The 14,371-nt window shown below is 32.8% G+C and overlaps 1 protein-coding gene across 2 annotated transcripts in view; it reads left to right on the forward strand.

The window, feature by feature from the left end:
- Window positions 1–14,371, forward strand: part of LOC142229305 (uncharacterized) — a 247,698-nt gene that overhangs the window by 37,651 nt on the left and 195,676 nt on the right. For both annotated transcript variants that reach the window (XM_075299854.1, XM_075299855.1), the window contains exon 2: window positions 531–3,850. In XM_075299854.1, coding sequence (XP_075155969.1) covers window positions 1,295–3,850 — 2,556 coding nt within the window. In that variant the 5' untranslated portion in view covers window positions 531–1,294. The remainder of the gene's footprint in view (window positions 1–530; window positions 3,851–14,371) is intronic.

Below are 14,371 nucleotides of genomic sequence, written 5' to 3' on the forward strand. Positions count from 1 at the left end.
AAAGTTTTCTTCACATTAATTGTTTTTTGTATGTTAGTTAAAATAACTATAAAAAGATAATAATAAGTTATACACAAATGAAGCATAAAGATTAACTAATTTTGTATTTCCTGCACTACAGTTCAGATTTTCTTAGAATTTGTAAATTTTACCACCAATTCGCACATCTTGAACTTCGTATGGTGCTAAAAATTTTTGCAATTTCTTAAACTTTAGCAAATTTAAAGTAACCTAATCTTAACACAACAAAGAAGATTAATTCTGACTTTAACAAAATTGGTAATTTCTTCTAGCCCCACCGAGGCATCCTTCTTCTCGAATATCATATTACCGTCAAATGTTCATCAAGTTCACATAGACTTTCTAGGAAGACCATGCGTTAAAAAAACTAATTACTTGAACTAATTATTTGAACAAAAAACAAATTTTAATTTTATTTACTTCTTTTTTTTTGCATTCGAGATTTATCTCAGAAAAAAGAGATTTAGAAATAAATTTCATTTTCCATCAACTCTTCTTTTTCATTACAGAACAACACCACTTGAACAGTAGTCAGCATAGATCATAAGAAAATTGTTTATGGCACGTAGTCCATAAAAGAAAATTTGAAAGAAAAGCTTTAGCCTCATAACCAACAACAAATAGAAGTGTCTTCTTTTAGAAAAAACGGTTACTAAGGCATAAAAAAAAGATCAAAAGTGAACAATTGAAAAATACAATTGTGAAAATGCCAATGTGGACAATCATATGAAGCAAGAGGAACAAAGAGAAATGCATGAAACAGATAAGCTAGCTAAGCCATAATAAAACTTAGGAAATTTTATAAAGTGAAAAAAAAAATAAAATTTGTAAACAAAAAGAAATAGAAATAACAAACGAACGTGCTAAAGAGACTCTGTAGCAACTTACAAGTAATGAAATGAACACTTCCGCATTGGTTTAAATTACAAGTGAACAAAAGGTGGGCAGAAGGACGGACTGTATTGTAGAAGATCCCTTACAATAACATTGGCTTGAGTTATATGGTCATACTTGATTACTATCCAAAAAAGAAAAAGGAAGACGTTTTTGTTATTAAACAACCGTTGTGGAGAAATTTAAACCATTTGTTGCAATTTTGGGAACAAGAACCTTATGACATTGAAGCTTGAGAAAAAATTATAAAAAAATCCATACTCTGTGTAAAAAACAAATCTAGTTTTGTGTGACTTGAGAAGCCTACATTGTTTATGATTTATTTGCCAAAAAGGAATTTTCGAGAAGATTTCAAGAAACTTGTTTAAGTCTGCACAATATGGCTACGAAAACTATCATCACTTGTATGGATCCTAATGCTGGAGTAAGCAATGGATCATCTTCGCCTACAACCCAAACAATTTCCATAAAAATCGATCCATTTAAATCAGAGACAAATAAATCTTCAGATTCCAATGTTATTAAAATACAACATTCTTATGATGAGGAGACATCATCACCATCAGCAACATTATCCTCATCGCCACCAGCTGCTTTGTCCAACTTGAATACAAGCAATAAACTTTTAATTGATATCAACCATGAAGAAGAATCTGCAAAGCCGGTTGGAGACTTGCTAATGAAGGAAACTCAATATCCAGCCATAGTCAAAGTCAACTGTATAACTTCCAATGTATATTCCAGGGACCAAACCAACGCATTCAATGCCAAAGAAAATTCCCCAAAGGTGGCAACCAGTATAAAACTGGAAACTGTTAACGGTTCAATTTCCAGAGCAGAGAGTAAAATCTTGGAAGATGGTAACGAATATGAAGATGATCACGTTGAAGCCGACCAAGAGAAAGAGAAGAGTTTTAACCATAGTCAAGATTTGAATGAAAGTGGACAAACGGCCAAGATACCACAAAGACAAATGATTACAACAACCATAACCACTTCATCATCATCATCATCGTCATTATTATCAGAGTCAGCCAAGACTAGTCAACAGGTTAATGGTAACAGTAAATGGAGAGAAAATAATGGTCAATTCCCAACAAACCAGACCAAACATCTAGCAAATGACCATAATGATGATCATGATGACCATGATAATGATGATGATAATGATCCACATCAACATAATGATGATAACAATAATGATGTATTCAAGTCTCTTGGTATGGGTAAGAGAGATAGTTGCTTAGATATTAGCCATGATGGTAGTAAACGTTGGCCCAACCAAGAAAACTCCAACAGTCTTTTAACGAAAGCGGATACGACCACAAGTAGTAGTAATAGCACCAGTAGCAATATCCATTCATTGATCATAAACGAAGAAAACGGGAATAAAAAAGAAAATTGTAACGAAAATTCCAAACGCCAACAAAAAGAAGAAGACGAAATTTCAAAACCCATTTCAAATTCTTCCTCTAAAACGGCTCATGTGGTAAAAATTCAAATAAATCCCAATACGGCAATAAACCCTAATGGTTTGGAAAAACAAATTTCCATAGTGAAAATTGAATCGACCAAATTCGAAGAAGAAAGTGAAAAACACAAAGAAAATAGAGAATTAAACGAAGCAATAAATACAGCACAAAAAGAAAGTGAAAATTTCAGTGAAAGAGATAATCAAATTCTCGATAAGAGTACCGAATTAGTTCGAAAACAAAGTGAATTACATTTGAATCTAGAGAAAATGGTACAACAAAGGCCTTCACAATCCCAAGTCCAAAAGCATCAGCATCAGCAACAAAATTCTACTTCTTCAAATGGCATAAACAACCAGTCCTCATCCTCATCCACATCTACATCATCATCGTCCTCATCATCTGCAACTATGGCCCATACCAATGGTTCTTCGGTTACCGATTTAAATGTTTCGAACACCAATTATCTTTACTATTCAGCCATGTCTAGTGGACAATTTTCTCCATGCGATACCTTGGATAGTGGTACGGGTAGTGATTTGGAAAACCACAATCATAACTCATCATCACCCAAGGCCCATTTATTATTACCCAAGAAGTCATCAAATAATCCTTCGGCCAAGAGTTTGGAAATGCATTTGAAAACCACTAAAATACGTGTATCCTCTTCCAACAGTGGCAATAAAAATGATACTCGTAATTGTTCTTCCTATACGGATAGTGAGGAAAGTGAGGCATCTTCTTTGAGTTGTGATTCTTTGCATTCCAATGAATTTATGCGTCAATCTTCAACGTCCCCATTGCATAATAAAACGCCTTCACCTTCGAGTAAAATACTGGGATCCTATTTGCCAGATTCTCTACTAAGAGAAATTAAAAATCTCAAATTAAATCACCAAGAATATGAGGCCGAAAATGAACTGGAAGAAGAGGACGAAGAGGAGGAGGAAGAGGAAGAAGAGAATCAGATACATCGTAATGGTGAGACAAAGAGATCTTCGGAATACTCAATAAATGACAATGACTATGTCCAGAGGCGTAATACCGACAACTTTCATTCAAATTCATCGACCACCAACACCTCGATAAAAAGAGCCTCTATGCCCTCCAAAACATTTGTCCTAAATCAAGAAGATGGTACTTTTATCGATATGAAAATGAATTCCATGCCACGAAAATACGAAGCTGACAAGTACTACAATTTCCATGTCAATGAACATGAGAATTTCCGTAGTTTTGGCAATAATGCCACTTCACCATTCTCTGATGGCAGTGACTCCTTAAGCATTTCCGATTATGAGGGTCGTACCATTCATGATGATGTATTTGCTGGTTATAAGGATATACGCTGTGGTTCGGCCACTTCAACTATACGCTCCAATAAGGGAACTGTACGTGGTGTCAAGAATCGTGTGCGCAATGGAATAGCCACATTCTTGCAATTGCAGCAACCGAATATGAAGGTAAGTTACCGAAAGAAAGATAACCCATTAAATTATTTAATTAAATCAATCATTATTCCAATGAAACGTTTCATTAGTCTTCTTCTGGGATGTTTCAGTGATTTATTGTAAAAACATTTAATATTATGAAATAGAAATCCAAGAAATATTAATCCTCCGTAGAATGGAGCATATAACATAGTCCTTATTTCGTGATTCAATGTGTAGCCTGAGATACCATAGGATGCCACGGTATATTATGTATGGTATGGCATCACTGCTACCTGTATGCCAGGACGTTTTTTGAAAATTCCCTACGCAGTTCCTTTTTTCCTTATGCCCCACCATTACTTTCCCCACATTTTCCCTGCGGTAACAAATAACTAAATTCAAACAAATATGGCAAGAAAATAACAAATATTGTATATTGAATTGAAATTTCTTTAAAATTAATTGTCAATATCCTTCAATAAAGAGACCAAATGTTCAATAATATGAATACTGAAATTCTTAGTCAGATTTCGAACATTGCAACGTCGTTGCTCATTTTTAACACTACCAACATTTTTCTTGTGGACTTTAGAGTTCAGGCAGGGTGTTTCTTCAGGTCAGATTTCCACAATTGACGAACTTTCCGCATGTTATGCACTAGTATTTAAAATCGACTTATTCGACCACCTTTTAATTCAACAGTGAGTCAGAAAGATTATTTCCTAAATTTTGCTGGAATGGCTTTATTTTCTTCGCTAGACGACATTTTTCTAAAACATTAAAAACTCAAATGAATGTAATTTTCGCATAGGTAAACCGCGTAAAACAGTTGTTTGAAGATATTTCGGAATAAAAATCCTAAATTTATATAAACGAATCCGCGAATGCACTGCAAGTGATTTTTGTATTAGAAAATATTGGCAAGCACCAAGTTGGGGAAGCCATCACATGTAACTAAATGGAAACATTCATACCTACAAATGAAATCCATTTACGCATAGACTTTGCTGTAGAAAATCAGTAAAAATTTAAAAATTGAACAAATGTAAATATTTTAACATAAGACCACACTGAAAAAAATATTGTCGTGAGGTCAAAGATTTCATGTCTTTAAAATACGAATACAAATTTTGCTTAGCATAGAAGACGCATTTCTCTAAAATAAAGTTATTTTCCTTGTCCAAAAATCGATAAACTTTTCAATGAAGTCGTATTGGCCTTATAATTAAGTGATTTGACTTAAAAATGGGTATCTTAACATGAAAGAAAACATTTATAGGCTAAGGTCAACTTGACTTTAATAATTCAGAAAAATTCTTTAAATTTAATGAAATTGTCTTTAAATTTCTTGTCTTTTTGCATCTTGACTACAAAGCAAAAAATAGATCAAATATAGGACATGTTTTTAAAAACTTTATTTTAAAGAAGTTTTTTACTTCAAACATAGCATAATTTCTACTGGAAGTCGAGTCTTAATTTGGAAAATAAAGTTGCCGTTAACTCGTTTTTAAAGGACTTTGATAGCATATGAAGAACAAAAGCTGAGAAAGCGAAAAATTAAAATTTGCTTCCTAGAAGCAAGTACACAAAACCTGAATTTAAAAGAGAATTGTGTCTTAAAAGTATCCTTACTTGTATTCTCCGCTTCTTTGGCTCGGAATCAATACCAAATTTTTTAAAGTAAAGACAAAATCTGTGGAACCGAGTATGCTTTTTTTCAGTGCACAAAAAACACGAAGCACAAAAATCGTCTTCCAAAGGCTCGAGAAATGAACATGTGAGTTCGGTCATCATGTATTTATGAACGAAAATTTACTTCTAAATACTCAAATACTCAATTTTTCGACAGATCAATATGAAGATAATGTTTTTATATGTTTTAATTTAGCTTTTTTGTATTTTTCATTTATATGAAACTAGCGTAACCCGGCCCGCTTCGCTGCGCCTTCCGAAGCGTATTTGGAGGAACATTTTGCGTTAACTTAGTCAACTATATCCTTCGTGCTGAAAAACTTGATTTTTCGTTTATAGGTACAAATACGGCGGGAGAGGGTGTACCTTCTTCTATATTTCTTGTGAATTTTAAGTGTGGTTTGTCAAGTAAAGGTATCCTTCTCCTCAACATATCTGAAAATTAAGCATTATATTATAATAACATACAAAGAATTACTGTTTCCTATCCAATAAATCGGAAAAGGCAAAAGTAGTAAAAAATTTTACCACATTAACATTTGCTAAAATGTTGGAAAATAATGCACCCTCTACGTTGGCTGCCAATTTCATGTAAATTTAAATTCTTTACTAAAAAGAAGTCTGGCAGAAGCCTGTGAAAAAATCATAAAATTATGTACCGAGTTCCCATTTACGGACAATCCTCTACTTTCAACTTAAGAAAAAAAAAACGGACAAAAGGGAACCCTCTCTTTACTAATAAGAAGTCTGGAGGAAAGAAGCCTGTGCAAAAATCATAAAATTATATACCGAGTTCCCATTTACGGACAACCCTCCACTTTCAATTTAAGAGAAAAAACCGACAAAAGGGAACTCTCTCCCCACCTTCGCTCCACTCTGACCTGATATCGGACTATCACGTACCCTATATTAATTTCGCAACTACTCAATGGTCCTTATAAATTCTATCGAAGTAAATCGACAAAGTTTATTTCAATTTTCCCCTTCCCCAACCAGATATCGAAAAATCATATATTAATTTAAAAATCATGTATAAATTTCATCACCTCCTCCCACGTTCCCTGTAAATTTCAAGTAGATCGGAGATGTTTAATTTTTGCTCTATTGTTTTAAAGGGACGTCACTTTCCCCGATACAATATCGACAAACACCGTAGTGAATAGCACCCCTAACCTTCCCTGAAAATTCTTGAAACTTTCCTTCAAGTGTGGGGCAATGAAGCTTGCCTCTTCATTTATAACCTTTTCCCCCGCATCCTTTGTAAATTTCAAGAAAACTTAAATTTTTTTATATTTCATGTTAGCCTGATACCGAAACAGGCAATATCGAAAAATCATATATTAATTTAAAAATCATGTATAAATTTCATCACCTCCTCCCACGTTCCCTGTAAATTTCAAGTAGATCGGAGATGTTTAATTTTTGCTCTATTGTTTTAAAGGGACGTCACTTTCCCCGATACAATATCGACAAACACCGTAGTGAATAGCACCCCTAACCTTCCCTGAAAATTCTTGAAACTTTCCTTCAAGTGTGGGGCAATGAAGCTTGCCTCTTCATTTATAACCTTTTCCCCCGCATCCTTTGTAAATTTCAATAAAACTTAAATTTTTTTATATTTCATGTTAGCCTGATACCGAAACAGGCAATTGCCGTCCAAATGCATTATATCTAATTATACAATTATTTTTCGAGCTTTATGGACAGATATAGATTAAGGATCATGGTTAATAGAGCCATTTTTCTGCAGTTTTAGAGGAGGACCTCCTCCCCGACCAAATGTCGAAAAGCGTATCTTTTGTAAACGTCCCAGAAAATGTCAAGCAAATTATAAGCCTAAAGCGGCGGCCTCTCTTCCGTCCAAAAATCACAAAATCAGGTATCAACTATTACGGTTGACAGAGGTTACGATCTCTCCCCAGTCCTCTGTAAATTTCAAGTAACTCGGTAAAGTTTAATTGTTTCTCTGTATGTACTTAAGAGAAGCGGATGTCTCCCTATGCCCTTTTATTTTTATTAAAAAATCAGGAACCTGATATAAATTTCATAACCTCACCCATTTTTCCGTAAAATTTCAGTCGGGGGAGTTTAGTTTTGTTTTCACTGTACTTTAAAAAAAAGTCGTGCAAAGGGGTGGCCCCCCTCCCCGACCAAATATCGAAAAATAATGTAGCGGATTTTTGTCTAGATGCCAACCCCAACATTCAATGAAAATTTCATGCAAATCGCATAATTTTGTTCCAAGTTTCAAAAAGTAAGGCAAGGGGGAGGTCCCCCTCCCCGTCCGCATATGAAATCATCAGGTACCCCTGATGATGTCAACTTGACTTTAATAATTCAGAAATATTCTTTAAATTTAATGAAATTGTCCTTAAATTAGTTGTCTTTTTGTATCTTGACTACAAAGCAAAAAATCGTTCATATATAGGACATGTTTTTCAAAACTTTATTTTAAAGAAGTTTTTTACTTAAAACATAGCATAATTTCTACTGGAAGTCGAGTCTTAATTTGGAAAATAAAGTTGTCGTTAGCTCGTTTTTAAAGGACTTTGATAGCATATGAAGAAAAAAAGATGAGAAAGCGAAAAATTAAAATTTGCTTCCTAGAAGCAAGTACACAAAACCCAAATTTAAAAGAGAATTGTGTCTTAAAAGTATCCTTACTTGTATTCTCCGCTTCTTTGGCTCGGAATCAATACCAAATTTTTTTAAGTAAAGACAAAATCTTTGGAACCGGGCATGCTTTTTTTTTCAGTGTGGGTTGTGATATTACTTGCCGATAGCAAGGGTTAGTCCATACGTGGTATATATTAGACAAAAAAGCAGATTAAATACGTATATAATTCAATTCTTGACCGGTGTATATAGGGAAGTCTATAAATAATTACAATCCGACATGAACTTTTGCGCGGTAAGTAGAGAGCCAGAATTGAAATATGGGGGTCGCTTTATACGGGGGCTATATATACTAATGAACAGATATGGACCAATTTTTGTGTGATTGGGGATCGGATTATCTGGGGCTATATATAACTATAGACCGATGTGGACCACGTTTAGCATGGTTGTTAGCGGCCATATACTAGCACAATGTACCAAATTTCAACCGAATCGGATGAATTTTGCTCCTCCAAGAGGCTCCGGACGTCAAATCTGGGGATCGGTTGACATGGGGGGTATATATATAACTATGAACCGATACGGACTAATTTTTTCATAGTTGTTAGAGACTATATACTCACATCACGTACCAAATTTCAACAGGATCGGATGAATTTTGCTCCTCCAAGAGGGTGCGGAGGTCAAATTTCAAATATATTTATGGAACGATATGAATCAATTTTTGCATGGTTGTTAGAGACCCTATATGTTCTAACATATTAACATATATGTCCCAAACATGTTATACTAGTTTATGAACATTATATGCTTGCACTTAAAAACATTGTGTTAAAAAATTTCAGTTCAAAACATATAATTTTTACACCCAAATATATGAACAACAGTGTTATTCGTCCGTATATGGTGGAGGGTATAATAATAGTTTGTTGACCAAGGTCAACTTGGCTTTAATAATTTTGCAAAATTCTTCAAAATTAATTAAATCGTCTTTAGTTTGGTTGATTTTTTGCATATTGAGTACAAAGCAAAAACGCCTTTAAAAATAAGAGATTTTTCAACACTTTATTTTAAAAACTTTTTTACTTGAAACAAAGCATAATTTCTACATGTAGTCGGTTCCGAATATTCAAATTTATGTTGCCGTTAATTTTAGAGGACTCTGAAAAAACGAATAAATTAAATTTTGTTTCCCAGAATTATGTACGCAAAACAACACTGACAAAAAAGCATGCCCGGTTCCAAAGATTTTGTCTTTACTTTAACAATTTTGGTATTGATTCCGAGCCAAAGAAGCGAAGAATACAAGTAAGGATACTTTTACGACACAACTCTCTTTTAAATTTGGGTTTTGTGTACTTGCCCAGGAAAAAAAGCGTCGCCAAAAAAGTAATGAAAATGTTCTTTTTGGATCCGGAAGCGGTGCAAAATTGACGCAGAAGCGATGAATTTAACATGGGCTTGTCATAGGACGGAAGTCCTCCATTTCAACAGCCGCACATTGGGGTTTTTGATACCAAAAATGGGAATTAATTGAAAAATGAAATTTAGGAGAACCGAAAAAATTTTTATAGTCGGTAAAAGTACACAAAATTCCACATCACTAGCGCAAAAATTGTGTCTTTGACAAGTACAGTTGTGTCACTATATATGTTTGAAGTTGGAGTTATTTTACGTTTTCCTTGCGTGCGATATAAATGTAAATTATTGGTGTCTCAAAAATTAGTTTTGAGTGTTTTCTAAAGCGATAATTAAAAAAAAATAATAATGGAACCTTCATCCTCAGGTTAATAAGATTATTTTTGTGTTTTTTATTTTTATATTTGACTTGTGTTATTATATGAAATTTAGTTTCGCTCGTAAGTCTTTAAATTAGAGGATTTCGAGAAATATGTCGACAAATAGTTGTGAATAAAGCCAAATTAAGTAAAAAAGTTTATTTTTTCTAAAACAATAAACTCTTTTGAAAGCATAGATGAAAAAGTTGTCTGCACTTTTTTGCACATTTCGAAATTAAATGGAAATACATTTTCAACCCCTGGTACTATATGTCCCCAACTGTTCACAAATATTTATTACTTGGAGCAGAAATAATTAACCACGCTTTACTTCCAATTGGACAGTTGTCGGAAGAAGCGCAAGAAGCTAGACACAAAGATTTTAAAAATTTTAGAGAGCATTTTTTGCGAAAATTTTCTATGAAAAAGTCAAATGAAGAGATATTTAAAAGACTGTTAATTAACATACTTCGGATCCAGTTATATCAGAAATGAGAAATTAAAAGAGAAGAAACCCCACAATTTGCCTATGGAAGTAATTCAAATGTTGATATTTGAGTCAAATCTTGATGGTGATCAAAATGCCAGTGTTGATGATAATGATACATATAGTAATTTTCTGACGATGATGATAATAATTGTTAAGAATCAGATCAAAAAGCAGATATTCATTCTCTTTTTTTTTTTGTTGCAAATTAACTAATGGAAAACAAATAAAATGTGGACTAAAAAATATTTAAAATTTGATTGGTTTTATGTCTTTTAGTGAATTTGGCCGAAAAAAGTTAAAACTATAAACAGGGAAAGCTACTTCGAATTAATTCCCACTTTTGACATCAAAAACCCCACTGTGAGCCGTTGCACTGAATTTGCATCACTTCTTTAGGTGTGATCCAAATTCAATATATTGGATGTAAATTAAAAAATTCTGTGATATTTTGTCAAAAAAAAAATAATTTGTATAATTTTTAATGGAAACGCTTGTCGGAAACGTTTGACCTCATATATTTTCAAAAATTCATAGTTTTTTCAGATTGGATTAAGTATTTTTTTCGACAAAATTTAAATGATTTGTACCATTTTATGAATTATTACTCTGTTTTTAACCGCTTTGAAACAAAAAAAGTTAAAATTTCCCATTAACAGTATGAAAAAACCAAGTTGTAAAAAATTGAATTAAAAGAACTCCCGGGGTAGTTAAAATAAAGAACATCATTGGGAGTGCATCTTCTGGAAGTGTTTTTAAAGTTGTGCCTTTGAAAGAACTTCCAAATTTTTTGCTGGATGTTTCTAGGAAGCAAATTTTAATTTTTCGTTTTTTCAGCTTTTTTTCTTCATATGCTATCAAAGTCCTTTAAAAACGAGAATTCAGATACGACTTCCAGTAGAAATTATGCTATGTTTCAAGTAAGAAACATCATTAAAATAAAGTGTTGAAAAACATGTCCCATTTTTGAACGATTTTTTACTTTGTAGTCAAGATGCAAAAAGACAACAAATTTAAAGACAATGTCATTAATTTTAAAGTTTTTTTTTCTGAACTATTAAAGTCAAGTCAAAAAAATTTCTTTCGTCTTATGATACCCATTTTTAAGTCAAATCACTTAGTTATAAGGACAATACGTCTTCATTGAAAAGTTTATCGACTTTTGGACAAGAAAAAAAACTTTATATTAGAGATATACATCTTCTGTGCTAAGCTAAATTTGCATTCGTATTTTAAGGACATGAAATCTTTGGCCTCACGACAATATTTTTTTCAGTGAAAAATTTAATAGAGAATACATAAATAATTCTTTAATTGGAGTACGAAAAACTCGTACGGGCAATGTATGGACGTACTTTATTTAGATTTGTGTTGGATTTTTCTTTTGCATATTATTACTAAAGTAGAAGGATGTATTAATATCCAATGACCATATTTATAGTCATAGTAATCCTTATGATTTACATAAATTAATTCAAACAAGCAAACATAAAAACCCCTACCCCAAAACTTAATTTTTATTTAGCCAAAACAAATGTAAACAATCGTCAACATTATCATCATCATTATCATCAATTGACCTTCACGACCTACTTTAGATACATATTTGTTTGTTTGTTGTTTTTTTTTTCAAGTGTAAAACATATCAAATCATTTAGGCCATATTTTTGCATGACAAATCAGTTCGAAAGAAATGATAATTAAAAATAATAATAACAAAACAACAAATGCAAAAAGAGAAAAAAAAACAAACATCTAATGATGAAACCGGAATACTTTTTAGATCATCAAGAGATGAATTTGCATTGTTTACATATTCAAATTCATGCAAATGGTAATCAATAAAAATGATAGTTGAAGATATAGATTTTTTTTAAATTACAAAAATAATTAAAATCTTAAAACTCGAAGAAATTATTATACACATGTGAATAGGGAATTTTATTCACACTGAAAAAATATTGTCGTGACGCCATTTCGTGTCCTTGAAATACGAATGCGAATTTTGCTTACACCGAAAAAATGTGAACTGTTTTATAGGAAGAATGAGTGTTGGCATACACAGATGATGTGGCGCTAGCAGTCAGGGGAAAATTCCCATCAACAGTTAGAGATATTATACAGAGAGACCTCCGGATGACTGAGAAATGGGCGAAAGATAATGGTCTTGGGGTAAATCCTGCAAAGACAGAACTAGTCATGTACTGCAAGGATCGCAAAACTCCCACGGTTAGGCCCATTTCCTTAGGGGGTATTGAAATTCCCTTTAGTGAGTGTACAAAATACCTTGGCATTATTTTGGACAGGAAGCTGAACTTTAAGCTTAATATTGAAGAAAGGGCGAGGAAAGCAAAGGTAGCTTTATACTCGTGCAAAAAGGCAATAGGAAAAAAGTGGGGACTAAAACCAAAAATTGATGTCTTTCAAGGTGGTTTTTAAGTTCGAGTTTAGCCGCTAAAACCGAAAATGATATGGTTAAAGCAGAATAAAATTATGGTTTTTGGTTTGGAAAACGTTTTTCTTTTGTTAGAGTTTTTTGAATTGCTTCGAAAATGTTAAACTTTTATCACCAAAAAAATTCATTTGTTACAAAATTTTTAATTTTTCAATAAAAAAAGTTATTTTTGAAACAACAACACAGTCCATTTCGTTTATATCAAACACTGTTCTTTTCTGACTTAGGGCTTTAATAAGACACATTTTACAGTTCAAAATTTAATATAGTACAATGTAATGTTGAACATTTTTTCGGAATCTTCCGAACATATTTGGAATATATGTCAAAAAAAAAAAACAAAAAAAAACTTTGGTCGAAGCAGGGATCGAACCCACGACCCTTGGCATGCAAGTCGGATGTAGCAACCACTGCTCCACGGTGCCAAACTAAATTTTTGTTTCTGTTAAATAAACTTTGTTTATTCGGTTCGTGAGCGCCGCAGCTATGCTATATAAATATAACTTATATGGATAATTATCTATTGATGACCTTAACAGATACATAGCTCAGGGGTTAGTGTGTTGGCTTACAAAGTGCATGGTCCGCGGTTCGATTCTCCGTCCAGGCGAAAGGTACACAAATTTTAAAAATTTATAAAATCGTATAATTTCTTCTACATTGTTGGTATTACAGGAAAAGGTGTTAAGAACTAAAAAAACCTCGTGGATGTGAGAAAGATGTGAGGGAAAATGCAATTAACAAGAAAACAATGTTTTTTGTTTTTTGAGTTAGTCTTTATGAAATTGTTTTTACATCCTGGAAAAGAATAAGCGTTTATCACAAAAAGTATATACTTTTCTTCCAAATACACTTCCTTACAGCGAAAAGCAAATTAGAAACGAACTTTGTTTGTCTAAAATTTCGTTTGGGAGGAAAGAATTATTTTTTTGCGTGTGTGACTTCTTCCTTTGGGGCCATGTGAGAGATACGATCGAAATCTTGTGTATGCCATATACACTAAAAAAAAAGTGAACCCTATATTTCACTAAAGCTGATTTAATTCTCTTTTAGTTCAGAGAATTATTACGTTTTAAGAAAGTTTCCATGCCATTAACAATTTTTTGCGTACGTAAGTTAACTTAACTAAAGCAGAAGAAACAAGTAAGGAAAGTCTAAAGTCGGGCGGGGCCGACTATATTATACCCTGCACCACTTTGTAGATCTAAATTTTCGATACCATATCACATCCGTCAAATGTGTTGGGGGCTATATATAAATGTATGTCCCAAATACATACATTTAAATATCACTCGATCTGGACCGAATTAGATAGACTTCTACAAAATCTATAGACTCAAAATTTAAATCGGCTAATGCACTACGGTGGAACACAATGTTAGTAAAAAAAAAATATGGGAAACATTTAAATCTGGAGCAATTTTAAGAAAACTTCGCAAAAGTTTATTTATGATTTATCGCTCGATATATATGCATTAGAAGTTTAGGAAAATTAGAGTCATTTTTACAACTTTTCGACT

Source organism: Haematobia irritans, chromosome 3 (assembly GCF_050003625.1).
Source record: "Haematobia irritans isolate KBUSLIRL chromosome 3, ASM5000362v1, whole genome shotgun sequence".
In the NCBI taxonomy this organism is placed as follows: Eukaryota; Metazoa; Arthropoda; class Insecta; order Diptera; family Muscidae; genus Haematobia; species Haematobia irritans.